The sequence below is a fragment of the Panthera tigris genome, chromosome C2 (genome assembly GCF_018350195.1).
Source record: "Panthera tigris isolate Pti1 chromosome C2, P.tigris_Pti1_mat1.1, whole genome shotgun sequence".
NCBI lineage: Eukaryota > Metazoa > Chordata > Mammalia > Carnivora > Felidae > Panthera > Panthera tigris.
Window position 1 is genome coordinate 145,274,081 of NC_056668.1, and position 20,864 is coordinate 145,294,944.

General features: G+C 45.9%; 1 protein-coding gene across 1 annotated transcript in view; it reads left to right on the forward strand.

Annotated features, from left to right (window-relative positions):
- Positions 1–11,083, forward strand: part of TGFBR2 (transforming growth factor beta receptor 2) — a 90,865-nt gene extending 79,782 nt beyond the window's left edge. Inside the window, exons 6-7 of the mRNA XM_042956240.1 lie at positions 5,270–5,397; positions 8,404–11,083. Of these exons, the coding sequence (XP_042812174.1) occupies positions 5,270–5,397; positions 8,404–8,583 (308 nt within the window). The 3' untranslated portion in view covers positions 8,584–11,083. The remainder of the gene's footprint in view (positions 1–5,269; positions 5,398–8,403) is intronic.
- Positions 11,084–20,864: the final 9,781 nt, after the last annotated feature.

Genomic DNA, 20,864 nt, shown 5'->3' on the forward strand with positions numbered 1-20,864 from the left:
GATAAACAGACGGGGATAAAAGACATGTAACCTGGACCGAGCAATTTTGCCAGAGTGGATGAAGCAGCTCAGCCCCTAGTTGCCTGAAACCATGGGAGAAAGTTGGAGCTGAAAACCAACCTCTGGTTTGGCCAGTCACCACGTCTGCTCGAGTCCCCGGACCGTCTGGGTTTCAGTGCTTGAGGTTTCATCCCAGGAAGGACCATCGGTGCCCAACTGGCTGACAGAGGCTTCCTGCCCTCAACCACCTGCCCCAGGGCTTAGGCCTCCACCTCGGTCTCTGTGGCCGCCGCCTCCTGCTGAAGCGAAGAAAATATGCATGGTATCCTGAGGGCCTCTGAGCAGACCCGAGGAGCAGTTAGCACCTGGCCTCCAGGAAGAAAGAAACAACCTCTCTTACAATGTCTGTAGGCGGTCATCCTCCACAACCTGAGTAGAGACCTGAGAAGGCATTGCCTTCACAGCCACAGAAGGGAAAAAAAGGAAAAGAATGTTGGCAGACAGTGGTCTCCACGATCAGAGATTCAAGCCGGTGACTGAGAAGCAGAGGGACACATGCTGCCAAGCACAGGTCATCTTTACCTGTTATAGGGCATGATTTAAAAAACGGGTGGGAGTGTGTACGTTTAAACTGAGGGCGAAAAGCAAAGAAAGAGGAATTGCAAAAATCGTCAAGACAAAAAGCCCGCTTAGCTGTTTTGAAAAATGTATGTTATGTAAATATGACAGTCACCGGGAGTAGAAGAAAAGTCAGCTGAAAATATGCATACACTTTAGTTTTATTTTTTTTTAACATGCATATACTTTAAGTCTCCATCCCGTTTCCTCACTGGAAAGACTACCTCGTTATTAAGGGATGGGGGTGTGCCAGTGTGGGTCACAGCATGGTCACCCAGACTTGTCTATTTTTTTTTTTTTAGTGTTTATCTTTGAGAGAGAACGTGCAAGTGGGGGAGGGGCAGAGAGAGAGGGGGACAGAGGACACGAAGCCGGCTCTGCGCTGACAGCAGCGAGCCTAGTGCGGGGCTCGAACTCACAAACTGTGAGATCATGACCAGAGCTAAGTCAGACGCTTAACTAAGCCACCCAGGTGCCCCAGACTTGTCTTATTTATTTATTTATTTTATTTATTTATTTATTTATCTATCTAAAATGTTTTTATTTATTTTTGAGACAGAGAGAGACAGAGCATGAGCAGGGGAGGGGCAGAGCGAGAGGGAGACAAAGAATCCAAAGCAGTCTCCAGGCTCTGAGCTGTCAGCACAGAGTCCGACGCGGGGCTCAAATTCACGGACTGTGAGATCATGACCTGAGCTGAAGTCGGACGCTCAACCGACTGAGCCACCCAGGCGCCCCCAGACTCGTCTAATTTAAACTTAAAAGGAGATTCATAGATTCACACTCTCCCAGTTCAGCTCAGAGAATCCATTCCTTTGCCAGCCACCTTCAGACTGCCCTTGACCTCACCTGCCTACGTTATCTCCCACAAGTCCCACAAGTCGCAGACTCCTACCCCTCAGGGATACCAGGGAGTCTGACAAATCTCACAGCTTCCCAAGGCTTTAGGAAAGTAGGAAGTAATCCAGTTAAAATTCTCTTCACTCTGGGAAAGGACTGTTGCCTTTGTCTTCTTTTCCAAAGGGGCATTCATTACTTTTTCTTTAAGCAGAAAACAAGCCCGTGCCTAATGCCCTCTGCCATCGTCAGCTCGCCCCCATTCCCCATGGAAACCTGCGTTAGTCCCCACAGAACTTACAAAATTAGACAGTGTGGTTTGTGGAACTTTGAAGATTAGAACTGGAAATTAAATAAATTGGCCCTGGGTTATGACGACCTCAACTCTGGAGATTTTTTTTTCTTTGTTCTCTAGGAATCTTAGCCATGAGCTCAACACCTGGGATTGATTCTGATCCCGCCCAGTTTCCTTCCCTGACTGCAGTCATCCCCCGCCCCTTTGTGAGCACTGTGCTGTGGGAATTGTTGATGGGTTAATACATTCACTTTCTCAGGAAGAAGCCCTGTCAAGGCTTCCTCAGGGTGACTTTGCAACCAGGGTCCGGTGGTGCAGTTTAGCTGAGAGATCGACCTGAAGAGAAAACACTTCTTTGACTGCTGTCTTAGGCTGGCTTTCCTAGAACTAATCTAAAACAAAGAGTGCTGTGCAGTGGTTTACTGCGGATGAGGTCTCAGGAGAAGGGAGTAAGGGAAGGGGAGAACCGCAGTAAGCCTGTAGTTTCAGGAGAGGTCTAGCCTCAGCCTCATCTCATGGGGAACTCTAGAGTATGAATTGTACCATGGTTATCTCCCTGCAGAGGCAAGAGGGTTAGACTATTAATACTCCCACGTTAATTTATCATTGGCTGCCGGCTGTCTCTCAGGGTGAGGCTTTCTGGAAATCTCTAGGCCAGGCAGCTCTGATCAGCGAAGGGCAATCCTCCAGAGGAGGGTGAAGTTGTGGCCTCTTAGAACTCAACACCTGTGGTAGCTGGGGGCTGGTGCTCTTGGCTTGGTTAAGGTATAGAGCCAGGGAGCCAACAATGCTAGCTATGGCAGCCAAAACAGTTGGAAATGGAGAGTGTGTGGACTGATACATTATCTAAGGAATACTTTACATCATATACAAATCCTATCCCATTATATTGTATTAGAATATGCATACCTCAAGACATGGAAGTAAGAGGGCATCATATTATTTGACTAGGTTGGATTACAAGATAATCCGGAGGGCGACAGGGAGGTCATCCACTTCAGCCCCTTCCTTTTATAGAAGACAATATTTAGATCAGAGTAAACTGTACTGAGAACCAGCTCTGATTACCAGTCCTCGGCTTCTAGAATTCGACCCAACTCATATCTGTCGCATGCCTGCTATGTATATGGCACAGTTTTTAGCACTGAGCAGAGAATCAGAGGACACTAGACTCAGCCTCTGCCTTGGGCCTTAGGAATGTACAGTCTGTAGAAGAAGATGAGGGAATGGAAGAAAGAAGTATTATGCAGGTCAAAATTCAGATCTCACCTCGAGAGCAGGAAGGGTTAAGTGCTGTGGCACTGGAGGGGCAAAAGTGGACACACCAAAGGATGGTCTGTGCTCACCTCAATGTGATGGGAAGCCTTCATCACAAATTTCCTGAAAAAAGATCTTCTATTTGGGGGCTAGAGGGGGTGCCACAGAAGATGAATCTGCAAGCGGGGTTCTGGGAAAGGGGAGAAAACAAACAGATAAGAACAGGCAATCCATTTTCAAAATGTCATTTGCCTCAAAAGCTTCTTCAGTTCTTAGCCTGGAAGGGCAACTTATTGAAAGGTTTACTCATTAAACAAGATTATTTTGCTAAAAGCCCAAGGTCCTGGTTTCTGTAGGGAAGATGTTGGATCCAGCCCATCCTCCATTTCCAGCACAGACATGTTTTACTTATTGTTATTTTTTGACATTTATTCATTTTTTTGAGAGAGAGTACGAGTGGGGGAGGGGCAGAGAGGGGGGGAGACACCGAACCAAAAGCAGGCTCCTCCAGGCTCCGAGCTGTCAGCACAGAGCCCGACGCGGGGCTCGAACTCACAGGCCACGAGATCATGACCTGAGCTGAAGTCAGATGCGTAACCCACTGAGCCACCCAGGTGCCCCCAGATATGTTTTAGTACAGGAGTGTCTTCAGTCTTTTAGGCTGTCCTGTGCCATACTGACATGTAGGGGATCCCCACCCACTTACTGCGTTGTTTTGGTATTCACTTAGAGTTTAGGCATTGCCACTTTGGACGGGATCTAAGATCCATCCATCCATCCATCCCTCAACAAAGTATTAATTGAGAGCCTCTTGTAGAGGAGGCCCTACCAGGGGTGCTGGGAATACAAGGATGACCAAAGGGAGTCTGAACCTACTCTCAGATGCACACAATCTTGTTAGATGAGACCAATAAATTTGACTATAGCAAAATATGATACATGCTAACATAGAGCTCTGCCCAGGACATCTAGCCAGGAATGTCTTGAAGGATATTCAAGGAAGTTTCTATAAAGAGATTCACTTTAGTTGAAATCTGAAGCCCTAGGGAAGGAGTACAGCATCCTCTCTGATCGTCTTTGTCACATGTACCACTAAAGGAAAATTACCTTTTTAAATTTTGTTCGTTGATGTGTTGTCAATCTCTCTCCTCTGCGATCCCACTAAACAGCATTGCTCAATGTTTTTGTCATCATTGCTGGCCTTAGGAGTCTTTATAGACATTTTTTTTTTCTTTTCTTCTCGTGTGTGTGTGTGTGTGTGTGTGTGTGTGTGTGTGCGTGTTTTAATTTTAAGTAGGCCCCACACTTAAAGTGGGGTTTGAACTATGACCCTCATATCAAGAGTCGCATGCTTTACTGACTGGGCCAGCCAGGCGCCCCAACAGTTTTTTTTTTTCTTAATCCTTACTCTGCATCAGTGATTCTCCTTCCTGGAAGAACATACATAATCTAAAATTCACTGTCTGAATCATTTTTAAGTGTAGAATTCACTAGCGTTAAGTACATTCACAGTGATGTTTAACCATCCCCATTACCTATTTCCAGAACTTTCTCATCTTCCCCAACTGAAACTCTGTACCCATTAAACAATAACCCTCCATCTCTCTCCCACACGCACGCACCCTCCCAGTCCCCAGCAACCACCCGTCTACCTTCTGTCTCTATGAATTAGTCCATTTTAGGTGCCTCATGTAAATGGAATCAGATGATATTTCTCCTTTCGTGATTGCCTTCTTTCACTTAACATAACATGCTTGAGGTTCATTCACTTTGTCACTTGTGTGAGAATTTCATTCATTTTTAGGCTGGGTATCCCCATGAAGTTGGCCACCACCTATTAAACCTGTGTGGGTCCCAGGGACCTTTGTAGGGCTACAAACCATCGTGATGTGTAAGACTTCTCCACCTCCCAAGAACCAGTGTTGCCCTCTTGGGGCAACATCATCCCCCTGAGAATGCCCGCATGAAAATGTACACTGAGTGACCTTGTTGGTCCCATTCTTCACCGTCCGCAGCCATTAGCACAGTCCCTGGCACGTAGCAAGAGCTCAACAATCATCCATCATTTCTCTGGCTCTTTCCACAACTACTCCTTCTTCCTTATTTTGATCCACTCTTCTTTAAGCATTGCTCTCAGAGGAATCACAGATACATTTCGATGCTCAGTGGCTCAGGGTACTCGGCCAGGCTGCTCACCTTGTTCTTGTCCCCAAGCTGCCCACACCGTTCTCAGCGGCCTTGTTCACCTGCTCTCTTTAACAGAGGTGAAAGAGTACGAGCCTCCATTTGGTTCCAAGGTGCGGGAGCATCCCTGTGTTGAGAGCATGAAGGACAATGTGCTGAGAGACCGAGGACGACCAGAAATTCCCAGCTCCTGGCTCAACCACCAGGTAAGGAGTTGCTGTTCTGAAGGGAGAAGCAGATTTGTCTGAAGTAGCCTCTAGTAGAGGAGAGAATTTTAGGATATTGGGCTTCAGTCGGAGGGCGGGTCGCTTGGTGCTCCATGATCCTGTTAGGTTTTGTTTCTAGAGAAAATGTCACTGAAGTGGACTCACACGGCAGACACACCATTCAAAGAGGGCGCTCCAGTAATCCTTTGCAGGCCGTCGTCCCATTACGCAAGCCCGCTTGGGTCTGGCGTTAAAATATTTTGTTTGCAGCCTCTGCCCCTCACCCCCCAAGCCTTTACGTAGCGTGTTTATGTTTTGTTCCCTTCTGGGTTCCAAATCATCTCCTGGGAATCTTCCGCTCTAAGAGTGAGAAGTAAGCAGAGTCTGTCCCCCAGTGGGACTGGGGGGCGGGTGCCGTGTGCTCATGGCCGTGTGCAGGCCGCGCACACTGGGTCTGGAAGGACACCAGCTCTGCCATAAAAGAAAGCCGGGAGAAGTAGGAAGGTCCAAGTGAACAAATAGGAAATCTGTCTGTGGCGAGCATCCTCAGGGCTGTTGCTGTTTCTTTTCTTTTTCCAAGAGATGGTAGGCAAGGGCATCTGTGGAAGGGCAGCGGTTCTGGACTTTCGGGGTGAACTCTCCAAATTCTTTGTTTGGGGGCATTTTGACGAGAGCGGTGATCAGAGAAGCAGAAGAAAGTGAGTGATAGGTTGCCAGGGCAAGAGAGCTGTGCGACATACTCGGGAGAGAGGGTGAAGGAAGGACGAGAGGGAGCCGTGTGCTCCTGTCTCACGGACAGAGCTGATCTTTCTCCTGGGTAGACCCTCTGATGGCCTCCTTTGGAAGAATTCCCTTATCCGGTGAAGGCTGGGCTAAGTCATAGGTTTTCCGAAGGGCAAGGCAAATTGAGATAAGCAACAGAGACAACAGATCACGCACAATCAGGAAGACAGATGGAGCCGGAAGCCTGGTCGGTGCCAATCCTGGCCCGGAGCCACTTCAGCAGACAGTCCCTAATAAAGTCGGCGTAGAGCTTGAACCAGGCCATGGTAGCCCAGGGCTTCCCCGGGGTTTCGGGCAAACCCTCTTTGGCTGAAAACGCAAGGCTGTTTTGGGTTCCTTCCGAAGTCAGCAGGCACTGGGGTTATTTCTTTCAAACCCCGTTGCCTCCTCTGCTGTATGGTTCTTGTAATGAAGCCATTATTCATGATGATAAAATTCTGGAAAGAATTTGCATAATACATTTTTTCTCTTAATGAGATTTGTTGCCCTATTGATTTCACGTTAATGCTTAATATTTAATTTAATTTACTGCCTGTAATTACAGGGCCAGAATAAAATAAATGTTACTTGTGTACCAACAGTACCACTCCACTCTTAACAGGCCATCAATCAATACCGTCAATTAGGTGAATTTTACAATTAATTCAACATCATGAATTCACTCACAGGGCAGGAAGGGAGGGAGAGGCTCCTAGGTGTGTTGGGAAAGTTACCTGTGGTGGATGTTCAACAGCAACGTGCCGGTTCTCGGGGCAGGTGCTGGGGTATATCCGTCCCTCCTGGGCCACTTGTATCAAAGATCACCAGTGACCATGGGGAGCCTCTAACTGCCGGACGCACGCCCTACGTCTGCCTCTCTGTTTAACCCCTGCCTGCTTGGTTGCCAAAAAGGACTTGAAATGATGAACGTGTTTGCACTGCAAAATAAAAATTACACCCCTGAGAGAAGACCCTTGCCACTGTACTGGGCAGCATTTCCTGAATGCCACCCCCTCCTTTTTAAAAAAATTTTTTTTTAAGTTTTTGATACAGACAGAGTGCGAGTGGGGGAGGGACAGAGAGAGAGGGAGACACCGAATCTGAAGCGGGCTCCGAGCTGTCCACACAGAGCCCGACGCGGGGCTTGAACTCACGGACCGTGAGATCATGATCTGAGCCCAAGTCGGACGCTTAGCCAGCTGAGCCACCCAGGCGCCCCTGAATGGCCCTTTTGAACGGCGTCTTTATGGGGCTGGACGAAACCTTCTGACAGAGCCTGGAGTCTAGCACGGCTGACTTACAAAGACAGCTGCTTCCTAGGGTGCAGCCTGATGTCTCTGGGAGGAGTGGGGCACGAGGGGTCATCCTTGGCAGCTGCCGGAAGCTGTCCAGAGAACGTGGGACTTCACAGGAGGAAACCAGCCCAAGGTTTGGACTTCACTCTGACTGGGGTATTTAACCCTGTTTAAATAGAAAGGTGTCTGTGATTCCAACTATAAGATGCTCTCAAAAGGCAAAACCATAGACGCAGGAAGATCAGTGGTCTCCAGGGGCTCAGGGAAAGAAGAAGGAGGGGTGGTGGGGTACAGAGGACTTTTAGGGCAGGGAACTTACTCGCTGGGCTATAACCATGTGCCTCCATGCTGTTGTACATCCGGCAGAACCCCTAGCGCGTCCCCCGGTATAAACCACGGACTTCGGTTGGTAGCGATGTGTCCGTGTTGGTTCCTTGACTGGAATAAATGGACCACACGATGCGAGATGTCCGTAGTGGGGGACGCTATACGTGTCAGGGGAGGAGGTGTTCGGAAACCCTCTGTGCTTTCCGCTTAGTTTTGCTATGAACCTAGGACCACCCTAAACAATAAGGCCAAAAACGGCTCTAAAGAAATAGGAAGGCGTGACAGGGTATCAGGGGCCACTTCATGGGAATTTTCCGGTACCCGGGATGCTACTGCACCTCAGAGGCCTCCTGGAGAGTCCTTGTCGCGATCAGACGTGCCGGCTCTCCATCTCACGACCTGTCGTGGTCCCATGGCGCAGGAGCGGATGGGTAGAGCAGGCTTCCAGGACAGCGCAAGCCCCTTTGTTCCACAGGCGAGTGGCCGGCCCCGCCTCGTGGGTGCTCAGTCGGGACGTGGGGCTGGCACAACCGGCCAGCACCGCAGGGGCGAGGTCAGCAGGAGCCCCCCAGACCAGCAGCTCCGAGTGACTGTGACTTCCGTGACTTCTCTCCCACCGCAGGGCATCCAGATGGTGTGCGAGACTCTGACCGAGTGCTGGGACCATGACCCGGAGGCCCGGCTCACGGCCCAGTGCGTGGCGGAGCGCTTCAGTGACCTGCAGCACCTGGACAGGCTCTCGGGGAGGAGCTGCTCCGAGGAGAAGATTCCCGAAGATGGCTCGTTGAACACTACCAAATAGCTCTCTCGGGGCAGGCTGCGCTGATCTAAAGAGGCTGCCCCTGTCACCAAAGAACAGAGGCGGCGGGAAGCTGCCCCTGCCCCTGAACCAATGCTTCCTGGAGGCCCCGGGGGCCACTCCCCTCCCCGTGAGCTGTGGGCGTGAGCAGAAACACCAGCGGCAGGGAGTGGGTATCATGAAGCATTCTACGCCTTTGACATTGTCATAGGATAAGCTGTGTTAGCACTTCCTCAGGAAATGAGATTGATTTTTACAATAGCCAATAACGTGCACTTTATTAATGCCTGTATATAAATATGGAATAGCTATGTTTTATATATATCTATATATGTCTATATCTATATATATATACAGCCATACTCTGGAAAGAGACAAGGAAAAAAGATCAAACATCCCAGGAAATTGGTTTGTTTGGAGCGCTCCGGAACCAGGCACAGAAGGAAGGGATCCGTGACAGCATTAGCATTTGACAATCACACGTGCGCTGGTTCTCTGACTACACAAGGTGGGGGCTCTGCATCAGGAGAGGGGCTCCGAGGCTCCGAGCCAGCCGTGGCCACGCTGCACTTGCTTTTGCAAACTAATAACTCCGTGCACGTGGAATTAGCTCCTTTTCTGGCCATGGAGCTAATTAGAGTCACGCCGTTTGGGGACCAGATCCTGGGAGACTGGGTCTCCTGGACTTCTCACTTGAGCTTCAAGCCCACGATCGGTTTGTGAGTCACCTTCCTCGACCAGCTCAGAAACCCTGTCCCATCTCCAAGAGCTTTTAGCTTCCCAGGCTTCACGGGCACAAAAATCAGAACAGATTTCCCCACTTAGGAAGTGGCCGCATATTCTACTAAAGACAGATCGTTCTTTCTGTTTGTTAATCCCCCTGCCATATCTATGTTACTCTTCTCTCCTGCCACCCAGATTCCCTTTCCTTAAAGGGAACACGTCTCCTGTCGGGGGTTCGTTGTGTTCATTTTCTCATCAGGCTCGGTTTGAGTCTCTAGCTTTCTGTGCAAACGCCGAGAGTTTCCATCTCTCTGGGCTCCTGGATGCTCCAGTACATGTTGGCCTAGTCAGAAGGATTCGAGCTGCACGACACCGCCATGGTCAGAGCTGTTTCCTCAGGCACTCTGAACATGTGTTTTGCTTGGCCAGCACAGCGTCGAACAAAATTGAGCCACTTTTTAAATATTTGGAGATTTTGCAACACAGAAAATCTGGATCCTCCCAAGTGAAGACAGATAGCAGATGGTTTCCAGTTCTCCCCAGTCCACATTATTCACAAGACAAAGGTGTGGACACACTTCTTTAAAGCTGCTTCACTTCTCGCTGTAAACGTTGGCATTTTCCACTGCCCACCCCATCCCAGGCTAGGAATTAAACCTGCCCGTAACCAAGGCCCCTTGTAAGAAATGTGCGTTACGTCAGCCATTCTCTGGCTAGATCATATGAGTTTGATTGCCTCTCTCTTCCTGGTCTGGTGTTAAGATTTGAAGTTGGTGGGTTTTTCTGGACTGAAGGGGGCCCCCTCAAGTGGTCCCAGTTAAGCCAAATCTATTTTGCCTGTATGTTAAGAGCTTTCCCCTGCGCATTACGGAGGGGAGCTCTTACCTAGAAGCTTTTGCCAGGGTTATCAGTCTTTCCACCATACCAGCCTTCCCCGCCCTTTGCAGGATTTGCTAGCAAGGACTTGAATGTGGGACACAGTCCCTTTTGCATTTAGGAAGTCTGTGTCCGAATGGGCAAGAACAAAGAATGAGCTTTAATACTCCATAGGAATTTGTTAATCCACAAACAAATGTTAATGCTGCAAATAATCTCTTTTTTAATGTTGTTGAAGCTACCTATTTTCAGCCAAATAGGAATATTAGGACTGGCAGTGAGCAAATCAGTTCCATTTGGATTTTGGAAGGTCTCCTCTCATTGAAGTTTTAGCAGATAGGCTGAGATTTGGGATTAGATGAACCTTGTAGGCACCCTTCTCAGTGGGGGTGGGCTGAGAGAGTTCCGGACAGTCTGTCTGCAGCACCTTGGAAGTGCCCAGAAATTCCTTTGCACCTTAGGGCTTAGATGCTGTCCCAATAGCTGTTGCTCATTGACCTCTAGTGGTGAATTTCTAGAATACTGGTCCATTAATGGGATTTTCCAAGATTCAAAAGAGCTTTATCACTTCTGGGTGGTCATCAGCATAAACTGGAATGTAGTGTCAGATGATACTGTGGCTTTTTTTTTTTTTTTCCTTGTCAAGAAAAAGACCAAGGAATAACATTCTGTAGTTCCTAAAAATACTGATTTTTTTTTTTTTTACTACTATACATAAAGGGAAAGTTTTATTCTTTTATGGAACACTTCAGTACTCATGTATTAAAATAGGAATGTGAATGCTATATACTCTTTATATCAAATGTCTCAAGCACTTATTTTCATTCTATGCATCGTTTGTCTTTTATATAAATAAAATGTTTATTAGATGGAATAAAGCAAAAATACTCAGGTCAGCTTCCTACCTTTTGCTCCTGTTCATCGTGATTAAGCCATTTAACCACACTCGGTTATTGTGGGAAAAGTCACAAATTTTCCAATTGTTGTCTTCTTCAAGTGGCAGTCTCAAGTCCTTTTTTTAAAAAAGCAATCACAAAAGTTCCATCACAACAGATGCACCAAATGTCATTGGTGGCCGGGACATGAAGTCTCTACGTCTCCTGGCTATCATCTTGCCTGTCCCAGAAACTGGCTCCATTCACATGACTTTGTCTTCTAGGCTCCTTCCCTCGCATAGCAGGCCCTTGACTATCTTTTTGACTATTGTCACTTATGCTTCCTCCCTCTTCCTTTCTACTCATCCACAGCATCTTACTTAGGGCTTTTAGTCAGTTTATCTTCATCACCAGATGACTATGCCTTAGGCAGTTGGCTCCAGGTCCTTGCTGGAAGGATTTCTGGTAACAATGTCTGTGATTTGCTGCCCAACCTTTGGCCTTCCAGTTTTGGAATCTCAGAGATTCAAAGGCTTCTTCTAAGTTATTAACTGAGTTCTAAATAGTTACAGTTCTAAATATTGGGCTTCATTTTTTTAATGTTTATTTTTGAGAGAGAGAGAGAGAGCATGAGCAGGGGAGGGGCAGAGAGGGAGGGAGACACAGAACCAAAAGCAGGCTCCAGGCTCTGAGCTGTCAGCACACGGCCCAATGTGGGGCTCGAACCCATGAACCGCGAGATCATGACCTGAGTTGAAGTCAGTTGCTCAACTGACAGGGCCACCCAGGTGCCTGCCCCCTACGTTGGGTTTCTACACCTCAGCACTACTGATGTTTTGATCAGATAGTTCTTTGGGGAGTGGGCCTGTCCTGTACATTGTAGACAGCATCCCTCGCCCCCACCTCCCAGCTGTGACAACGAAAAATGTTGCCAAACATTGCCAAATGTCCCCTAGGGAACAAAATCACTCTTGGAATCACTGAACTAGATGATGTGGTCCTATAGTCCCGTGGGCATGAGTTATAGTCCTATGTTAACTAGTAGCTCGACAATTTTAGTGGTTACCTGCTCCTCCATTTATCAGCTTTGTGACCTGCGTAATTATATGCTTCATGCTTCAGCTTCATATGTAAAATAGGATTTTACAGACCTCATCCTATACAATATACCATTGTGATAGGAATACACGCAAAAGCTTTTGGAGTTGTGTCTTGAACTTGGAAAGCCTGCAGTGCATACTGGCCAATACTAAATTGGTTTAGTAGGCCAACGGCTGCTTTCCCAATGAGGTAGATTTTGGGGTAGACCCTAGAGAGCATTAACACCACTGAAGAGACCTGGGCACGTGCTCCACGGCCTGTATGTGGATAATCTGAGGAGAGCTCCCATTCCCTGAGTACCTCCCATCTCATCAAATTGAATCCCCCACCAGCGCCCTGAGGTAGATAGTATGTCCCCTCTACAGATGAGAAATCATCCTGACAGAACTTAAGAAAGAAGCCTAGGGTTTCACAGGGGTAGAATCTGGGTGACGGGCCAAGTTGTCTTAGAATTTGGAAGAATTTGGAATAATTCTTGGTTCTTTTCTCCACGTCATACTGTCTCCTGAGGGAACTGGCTTGTACGTTGGAACAAGAGGGCCATACCATGATGAAATGTTCTACTCCACGTACATAGCATGGTCACTGTTCTCACCTCCCCTGCCCGTGGAGTTGATTGCCCAGTGGCGATAAGGAAAATGCTGCTTCATCTATGTAATCCACTGACTCTCCACCCACATGATAAATGTCATCTAAAGCCTTGATGAGAACTGGAAGATGAATGAATATGTGTGGACAGTGTTGCCTAATGTGTGGCACGGACACTGGTACTTCAGACGATTCTAGATTGTGACAACCCTTAAAAACGTGGTTTTAGTGGGCCTGTTCTTACTTAATTAAAAAAAAATTTTTTAAGTTTATGTTGAGAGACAAGAGCAGGCGGGGAGGGGCAGAGAAAGGGGGAGAGAGAGAATCCCAAGCAGGCTCCGCGCTGTCAGCGCGTAGCCGGACAAACCGTGAGATCACGACCTGAGCCGAAAGCAAGAGTCAGACGCTTCACCAACTAAGACCCCCAGGAGCCCCTATACTGTTCTTATTTTAACATACAGTCAGCGGAAAAAATTAACACTTTAAGCCCCGCGTTTCACAAATATCAATCCATATTAATCACTAACATGTATTGAGTACTCAGAAGCACCAAACCCTGTTCTCTCTTCTACCTTCTTTATCTGCTTTAATCTTCACCCCAAACCTGCGAGGGAGCCTTACCTCCATGTTAGCGATGAAGAAACTGAGGCAGAGAATGAAGTATTCCGGAGAGTTCCACAGTTAGCGATCCTTAGGCCAGGATTCGAACTGAAGCAATGAGATTCCAGAGCCCATCCTCCCATCTCGAACACGAAAGAGAGGTGGCGTAAAAGAGAAAGGGGTTCGGAACCTCTGGCATGCTCCAAGGTCTGATTTGTTAGCCTAAACTATGGAAGAGTAAGGTGCAGTTTGGAGGGCAAGGGGTTGGCCATAAGGGAGCCAAGGGAGAGAAAGCCATTCCTCAAAGTCACATGGACTCTGGGCTCCAGTCCAAGAGCTTCGGCCAAAACAGGAGCCAAGGTCTTCTGACCCCCTTCGCAGGCTCCGTTTTGCTGGGGTTATTTCAGTTCTTGTTACTGCAAGGTCAGGCGCTTTCCTGGTTGGCCGAAAGTCCCCAAGCGCCCTCAGCAGACCCATGGTCTCTTGTGCCAGTCCCCAGCTTTTGGATGCAGGCACTCTCAGAGCCCACGAGCTTCTGTTTTGGGGTGGGGGCTTTGTTGTAAGCCCTCTTTGCAAACGACACTCGCTAACGGCACGGTCCTGAGGGAAATCCCTCCCCTAGGTGACAGGAAACTTCATTTAAACCAGTGCGTCCGTCCTTTTTCACCAAACTCACCGCCGTTGGTGTCTCTCATTCTGTTCATTTTCTTCCTGAAATAGGCCTTCTAATCATTGCTAATCACATTTCCAATTCCTTTTTTTTTTTTAAACTTGAATAATTATAGCTCCAGATGATGGGTTTGGGGCCGTGGCTTTTCGGGCCTGTTTTGCAAACCATGCTGATAAAGACAAGATTGTGAACTTTCCCATAATACATGGCCTGCCAGTCAGCCTCGCACAGCGTAATTTCATTCTAGCACACCTCTAGATCTTTGCTGCATTTAAAAATACCTTAAGAGTCTTCCTATTCTAATTAAGCTGAAATTGTACACACTGAAATGCTTGCTCTCTTTCACTCTATGCACATGAGTGCACGTGCGCACGCACACACACACACAAAGTGGTCCTTAAAAATCTCTTCTGTATGCAGCCTGTGAAGTACACAGCTTCTGAAAATGTCCTCAGAGCCTTCTCTCCACCCATGCCCACAATAGCAAATGACAGAATGACTATAGCCCTGATGCCATTGAGTCATCAAAAAAGATAAAATGCCTTTGAATTTTCATGTTTTGTCTAAGTATTCATAACAAAATCATTAAAATTGGGCCCTCGAGAGCCAGACTCCCTTGGTTCAAATCCTAACTCTGCCACCAACCACCTACACAACTTGGTGCCAGCCTCTTAACCACTGTATTCCTTCGGCTTCTTTCCATGTAAAATGGGGTTGACGATAGGACCTTCCTGGGAGAGCAGTAAGGGTTGCCATGAGAGTAGCGCTTCTGTTTTAAAAGTGGTTAGAACAGAGCCTGGTGTTGCAGGGCTGGTTCAATATTCACAAATCAATCAATGTGATACATCACATGAATGAAAGAAAAGAACCATATCCTTTCAATAGATGCAGAAAAAGCATTTGACAAAATACAGCATCCTTTCTTAATAAAAACCCTCGAGAAAGTCGGGATAGAAGGAACATACTTAAGCATCATAAAAGCCATTTATGAAAAGCCCACAGCTAATATCATCCTCAATGAGGAAAAACTGAGAGCTTTCCCCCCTGAGATCAGGAACACGACAGGGATGTCCTCTCTCACCACTGTTGTTTAACATAGTGTTGGAAGTCCTAGCATCAGCAATCAGACAACAAAAGGAAATCAAAGGCATCAAAATTAGCAAAGGTGAAGTCAAACTTTCACTTTTTGCAGCTGACATGATACTCTACATGGAAAACCCGACAGACTTCAACAAAAGTCTGCTAGAATGATACATGAATGCAGCAAAGTTGCAGGATACAAAATTAATGTACAGAAATCGGTTGCATTCTTATACACCAATAATGAAGCAACAGAAAGAGAAATAAAGAAACTGATCCCATTCACAATTGCACCAAGAATCATAAAATATGTAGGAATAAACCTAACCAAGATGTTAAATATCTGTATGCTGAAAACTATAGAAAGCTTATGAAGGAAACTGAAGAAGATACAAAGAAGTGGAAAAACATTCTGTGCTCATGGGTTGGAAGAATAAATATTGTTAAAATGTCAATACTACCCAAAGCAATCTACACATTCAGTGCAATCCCACTCAAAATTGCACCAGCATTCTTCTCAAAGCTAGAACAAGCAATCCTAAAATTTGTATGGAACCACAAAAGACCCCCAATAGCCAAAGTAATATTGAAGAAGGAAACCAAAGTGGGAGGCATCACAATCCCAGACTTTAGCCTCTACTACAAAGCTGTAATCATCAAGACAGTATGGTATTGGCACAAAAACAGACACATAGACCAATGGAATAGAAGAGAGACTCCAGAAGTGGATCCACAAATGTATGGCCAACTAATCCTTGACGAAGCAGGAAAGAATATCCAATGGAAAAAAGACAGTCTCTTTAACAAATGGTGCTGGGAGAACTGGACAGCAACATGCAGAAGGATGAAATTAGACCACTTTCTTACACGATTCACAAAGATAAACTCAAAATGGATGAAGGACCTGAATGTGAGACAGGAAACCATCAAAACCCTAGAGGAGAAAGCAGGAAAAGACCTCTCTGACCTCAGCCGCAGCAGTTTCTTACTTGACACATCTCCAAAGGCAAGGGAATTAAAAGCAAAAATAAACTATTGGGACCTCATCAAGATAGAAAGCTTCTGCACTGCAAAGGAAACAATCAACAAAACTAAAAGGTAACCAATGGAATGGGAAAAGATATTTGCAAATGACATATCAGATAAAGGCCTAGTATCCCAAATCTATAAAGAACTCACCAAACTCCACACCCGAAGAACAAATAATCCAGTGAAGAAATGGGCAGAAGACATGAATAAACACTTCTCTAAAGAAGACATCCAGATGGTCAACAGGCACATGAAAACATGCTCAACATCGCTCCTTATCAGGGAAATACAAATCAAAACCACACTGAGATACCACCTCACGCCAGTCAGAGTGGCTAAAATGAACAAATCAGGAGACTATAGATGTTGGCGAGGATGTGGAGAAATGGGAACCCTCTTGCACTGTTGGTGGGAATGCAAACTGGTGCAGCCTCTCTGGAAAACAGTGTGGAGGTTCCTCAAAAAATTAAAAATAGATCTACCCTATGACCCAGCAATAGCACCGCTAGGAATCTACCCAAGGGATACAGGAGTGCTGATGCATAGGGGCACTTGTACCTCAATGTTTACAGCAGCACTTTCAACAATAGCCAAATTATGGAAAGAGCCTAAATGTCCATCAACTGACAAATGGATAAAGAATATGTGGTTTATATATACAATGGAATACTACTTGGCAATGAGAAAGAATGAAATCCGGCCATTTGCAGCAACGTGGATAGAACTGGAGAATGTTATGCTAAGTGAAATAAGTCAGGCAGAGAAAGACAGATACCATGTTTTCACTCATATGTGGATCCTGAGAAACTTAACAGAAGACCAGGGGGTAGGGGAAGGGGGAAAAAAAGAGTTACAGAGAGGGAGGGAGGCAAACCACAAGAGACTCTTAAATACTGAGAGCAAGCTGACGGTTGATGGGGGGTGGGGGAGAGGGGAAAGTGGGTGATGGGCATTGAGGAGGGCACCTGTTGGGATGAGCACTGGGTGTTGTATGGAAACCAATTTGACAATAAATTATATTAATCATAATAAAAAAAGAACAGAGCCTGGTGCACATAAGAACTAGTTGTTAGGCTGATGATTTTTTTTTTTTTTTTTTTTTTTTTTTTGCATTCTGCTTTAAAATGAAGCTCTGTCATAATATTTCCCAGACATGCTGTGCCCCAGATTTGGGGGCAAAATGGACTCTTGAGGAAGATGAGCCCTATTTACATCTGTAACTATGAGCAGACCACCCCATATGGTTGAAGAGATTTTCACTCAGCCTGGCATGGCTGTGGTGGTAAATACAGGGCTCTGGGAGGCAGGAAAGCCTGGGGTCTAGTCTGGCTTCACCAGCCACCGCCCTGTTTGTCCATGACTTTGGTGTCTTGCTCTTGAGACTCACCTGAGACTCTTCCCTGTCCTGCCCACATTAGAAAGCTGGAGACAAATCAAATGACATGATAAGTAAAAATGCATGGGAAAAGTACTGGATAGTATTGATGCAAGAAGGAATTTATTGCCTTTTTTGGACATGGAGAGATACACTGAGATTTTGCTGGAACATTAGATTCTCTTTTGTTAATAACATTATATATGTATACGATCATCATGCCAGCAATCCTGGAAGGGGGGAATTATTTTTTTTCCATTTTGCAGTTAAGGAAATGGAAATAAGTATCTTATGCAAGTTTACAGTTTACACCCAGTCTCTCCCAAGTGCAAACCATCCGCTCCGGCAAGCTGTTTTGTCCATATTTATTTCCTTCATTCAACATACGTTAGTTGAATGCAGAATAGTGTACCACCCGAGGTCTGCTTGCAGCTTGAAAGCAAAAACTATGTGTTGCTACTCAGCGTTTTATACCAGCATCTAGCACAGAGTGGAGCACATAACAGTTGTTCAATAATTTTCACTGAAGGAAGAAAATAAGCCTCTTGGCCTTTGGAAGTTCACAATCCGACAGAAGACACAGACATTCAAATAAACAGCACGCGCTCAGGAGGTCCTAATTGGTAATGGCTGTTGGAGTGAAATAGCCTGAGGCAAAAAATGCCTAGATTTTGCAGAGAACTGCTTAGCAAGAGCCCGAGTGCTGTCCCTTATCTGCCATGTATGAAATGCTCCAGCCACCATGGCTATCCCTGACAGGGTGGACTTTCTCCTTCAATTCCCTTAGAACTCTCTCTCAAGGAGCTTGTGTTAGTTCCCTAGGGCTGCTGTAACAAATGAGCACAATCTGAACGAACAGAAATGTATTCTTCCACAGTTCTGGAGTCTAGAAGTCCACAATCGAGGTGTCAGCAGGACCTCGTTCCCTCTGAAGTCTCTAGGGAATAGTTAGGACTACTGCTTGATGTGTCCAGATCCCATTGGCCCCAGGCATTTCATGGCAGTTCTTGGCTTTTGGCCACGACACTCAAGTGGGCCTCAGTCTTCACATTACCTTTTTATTTGCTTCTCTGTGTGTGTCTTGTAAGTATTGTTTTCATTTGAGTTACAGCCCACCTAGGTAATCCAGGATGATCGCATCTCATGAATCTTAACTAAATTCCATCTGCAAAGACCCTTTTTCCAAATAAGGTCACATTCACAGGTTCTGGGGATCAGGACATGGATACATTTGCAGGGGGTGGGGGGGGGGACCATCATTCAACCCAATACAGAGCATTAGCCAATTCCTCTGATATCAATTCTTGCCAAGATGAGAAGATCTCAAGTCCAACACTCTCCCTTTGGTCACTTGAAGCATTCCTAAAGATGACCCTGACAGATTCACAAATTTCATTTGTTTCATTTTCTATCTTAACACACACACACATATGCCGTGTGTGCGCGCGCACACACACACACACGGTATGTTTATACTGTACGGTAATTAAAATATCACTTAAGGATTACTGTTTATCTCAGTGACTTCATATCCTTTTTATACACCTATCATTTTTCTAGCAGTCAGGAATTTTGTCCTCTGGAAGTATGAGAATGAGGTGAAGTTGGCAACTCTTTCCCCACCCACTATACCTCCCTTGGATGCCACCCTGTGTTTAACAGCCCCTGCTACCACGTAGGGAGCGATTCATGGTTCTCCAACAATATTATGGAATTTCACACCAGTGCCAAACTTAGAAATAAATTGTGACAATTGAAAATATTCAGTTGCCTTGTTCCAATGCCCCATCTCATTCCTTTGAAATCAGAAAGGATGAGAATGACAAGTCAGGTTCTAGCCTATTTCTTAGTCCCTTACCTCCATGACCTTGGGTATTCTAGTAATTATTCTAGCATAGCAAGTGACTGTAAGACCTAATGGCTTAAATCAACCATTTTACTTAAATTTTGTGGATCAGAAACTTGAGGAAAGCTGGGGCTGGACAGAGCTCCCTTGGGGTCTCTTCTGCCATTGAACTCCCATGTTGACTCATGGGATCATTAGATCATTAGATCCCATTAGACTCATGACTCATTAGAATCATCTGATGGCTCAGTTGAGCTGGACGGCTAAGATACCTCACTTGGCAGTTAAAGCTGGCTATTGGCTGGGAGCTCAGCTGGGACCATCATCTAGCACACCTATACCAGGTGGCCTTTCCACCTGGGGGTATCAGGGCACTAGTGTTCTTACACGGCAGCCAGCTCCCTGTAGGGTGAATGGGCCAAGAGAACCAGGCAGAAACTGCATGGACATTTATGGCATCTTCTTGGAAATCTTATAACATCACTTCTCCCATACTCTTGAACCAAGCAGTTGCAAGTAACTCGAAATCAAAGCAAGGGGAGGGACTCAAACCTCTCAATGTGAGAAGTGACAATTTTAGGCAATGCCTAAAAACTACCACAGGTACTTTACTGTATGTGTGTCTCAGTCTCTCATCTGTAAAATGGAACTACATTATCTCTAAGATTCCTCTTAAAATTCTCAGAGTTTATGAAGTGCTTTCCTTTATTTATCTTAATAGACTCACATTAATATTTATATATTCAAAAATATTTCCTTTCCTTTATATCACAAAAGAACCATATTATATAAAATTAGGGGGAAAAGAGAGAAAAGTTTCCATTCCAATAGACTTCCTAGTCTTCTCCATATTTTTAGAGTTGTTTTCTTCATGTAGTGTTTATGTGTCTGTGTATGTGTTATGTGTGGGGTAACTTTTCCCCAGAATTAAATAAGCCAGAAGGACATTCTGGAATCTTATTTTTAAGAGGCATCAGTTCCCATTATAACTAAACATGCTATGTAGTAGTAAAAGTTAATCTCCTAATTCAACTGTAGTGGCTATAAATCTCAAGATTACAAACTTGGGTGTGCCAGACATGTCCTGTGTCTTATTTTTCTATAAATAAGAAACCTAACTTTGATTCTGAGCCCCTATCCTGCTGGACTGGCAGGAAATCCAGCCCTTATTGGGGGGGGGGGAAGCTATTCTCCCCGCTAACTCCTGGAGTTTTACCATTGTTTCAGGCTTCCTGCAATAAGAACAAGGAGCAAGGGGTTGGATAGTCCTGGTTCCCAGTTATCAGTGAAGCCTGACTTACTTCTAAGATGCCCATTATCCTATTTGCTGGGTTTGTTCAGGTCTGTCTTTCCTCTGGTCCCTTGCCTTGCTGGGGACTTGGCATTTTTCTTGGGAGAGCTTGAGTGCCATGGGTCTAGATTTGCTTCCTGGAACACCTGGGCTACTCCCTTAAAACCTACCATATCCTCAGGTTCCGGTCCTCAGCTCCAGAGACTAACATAACTGTCATTCCTTCAGGA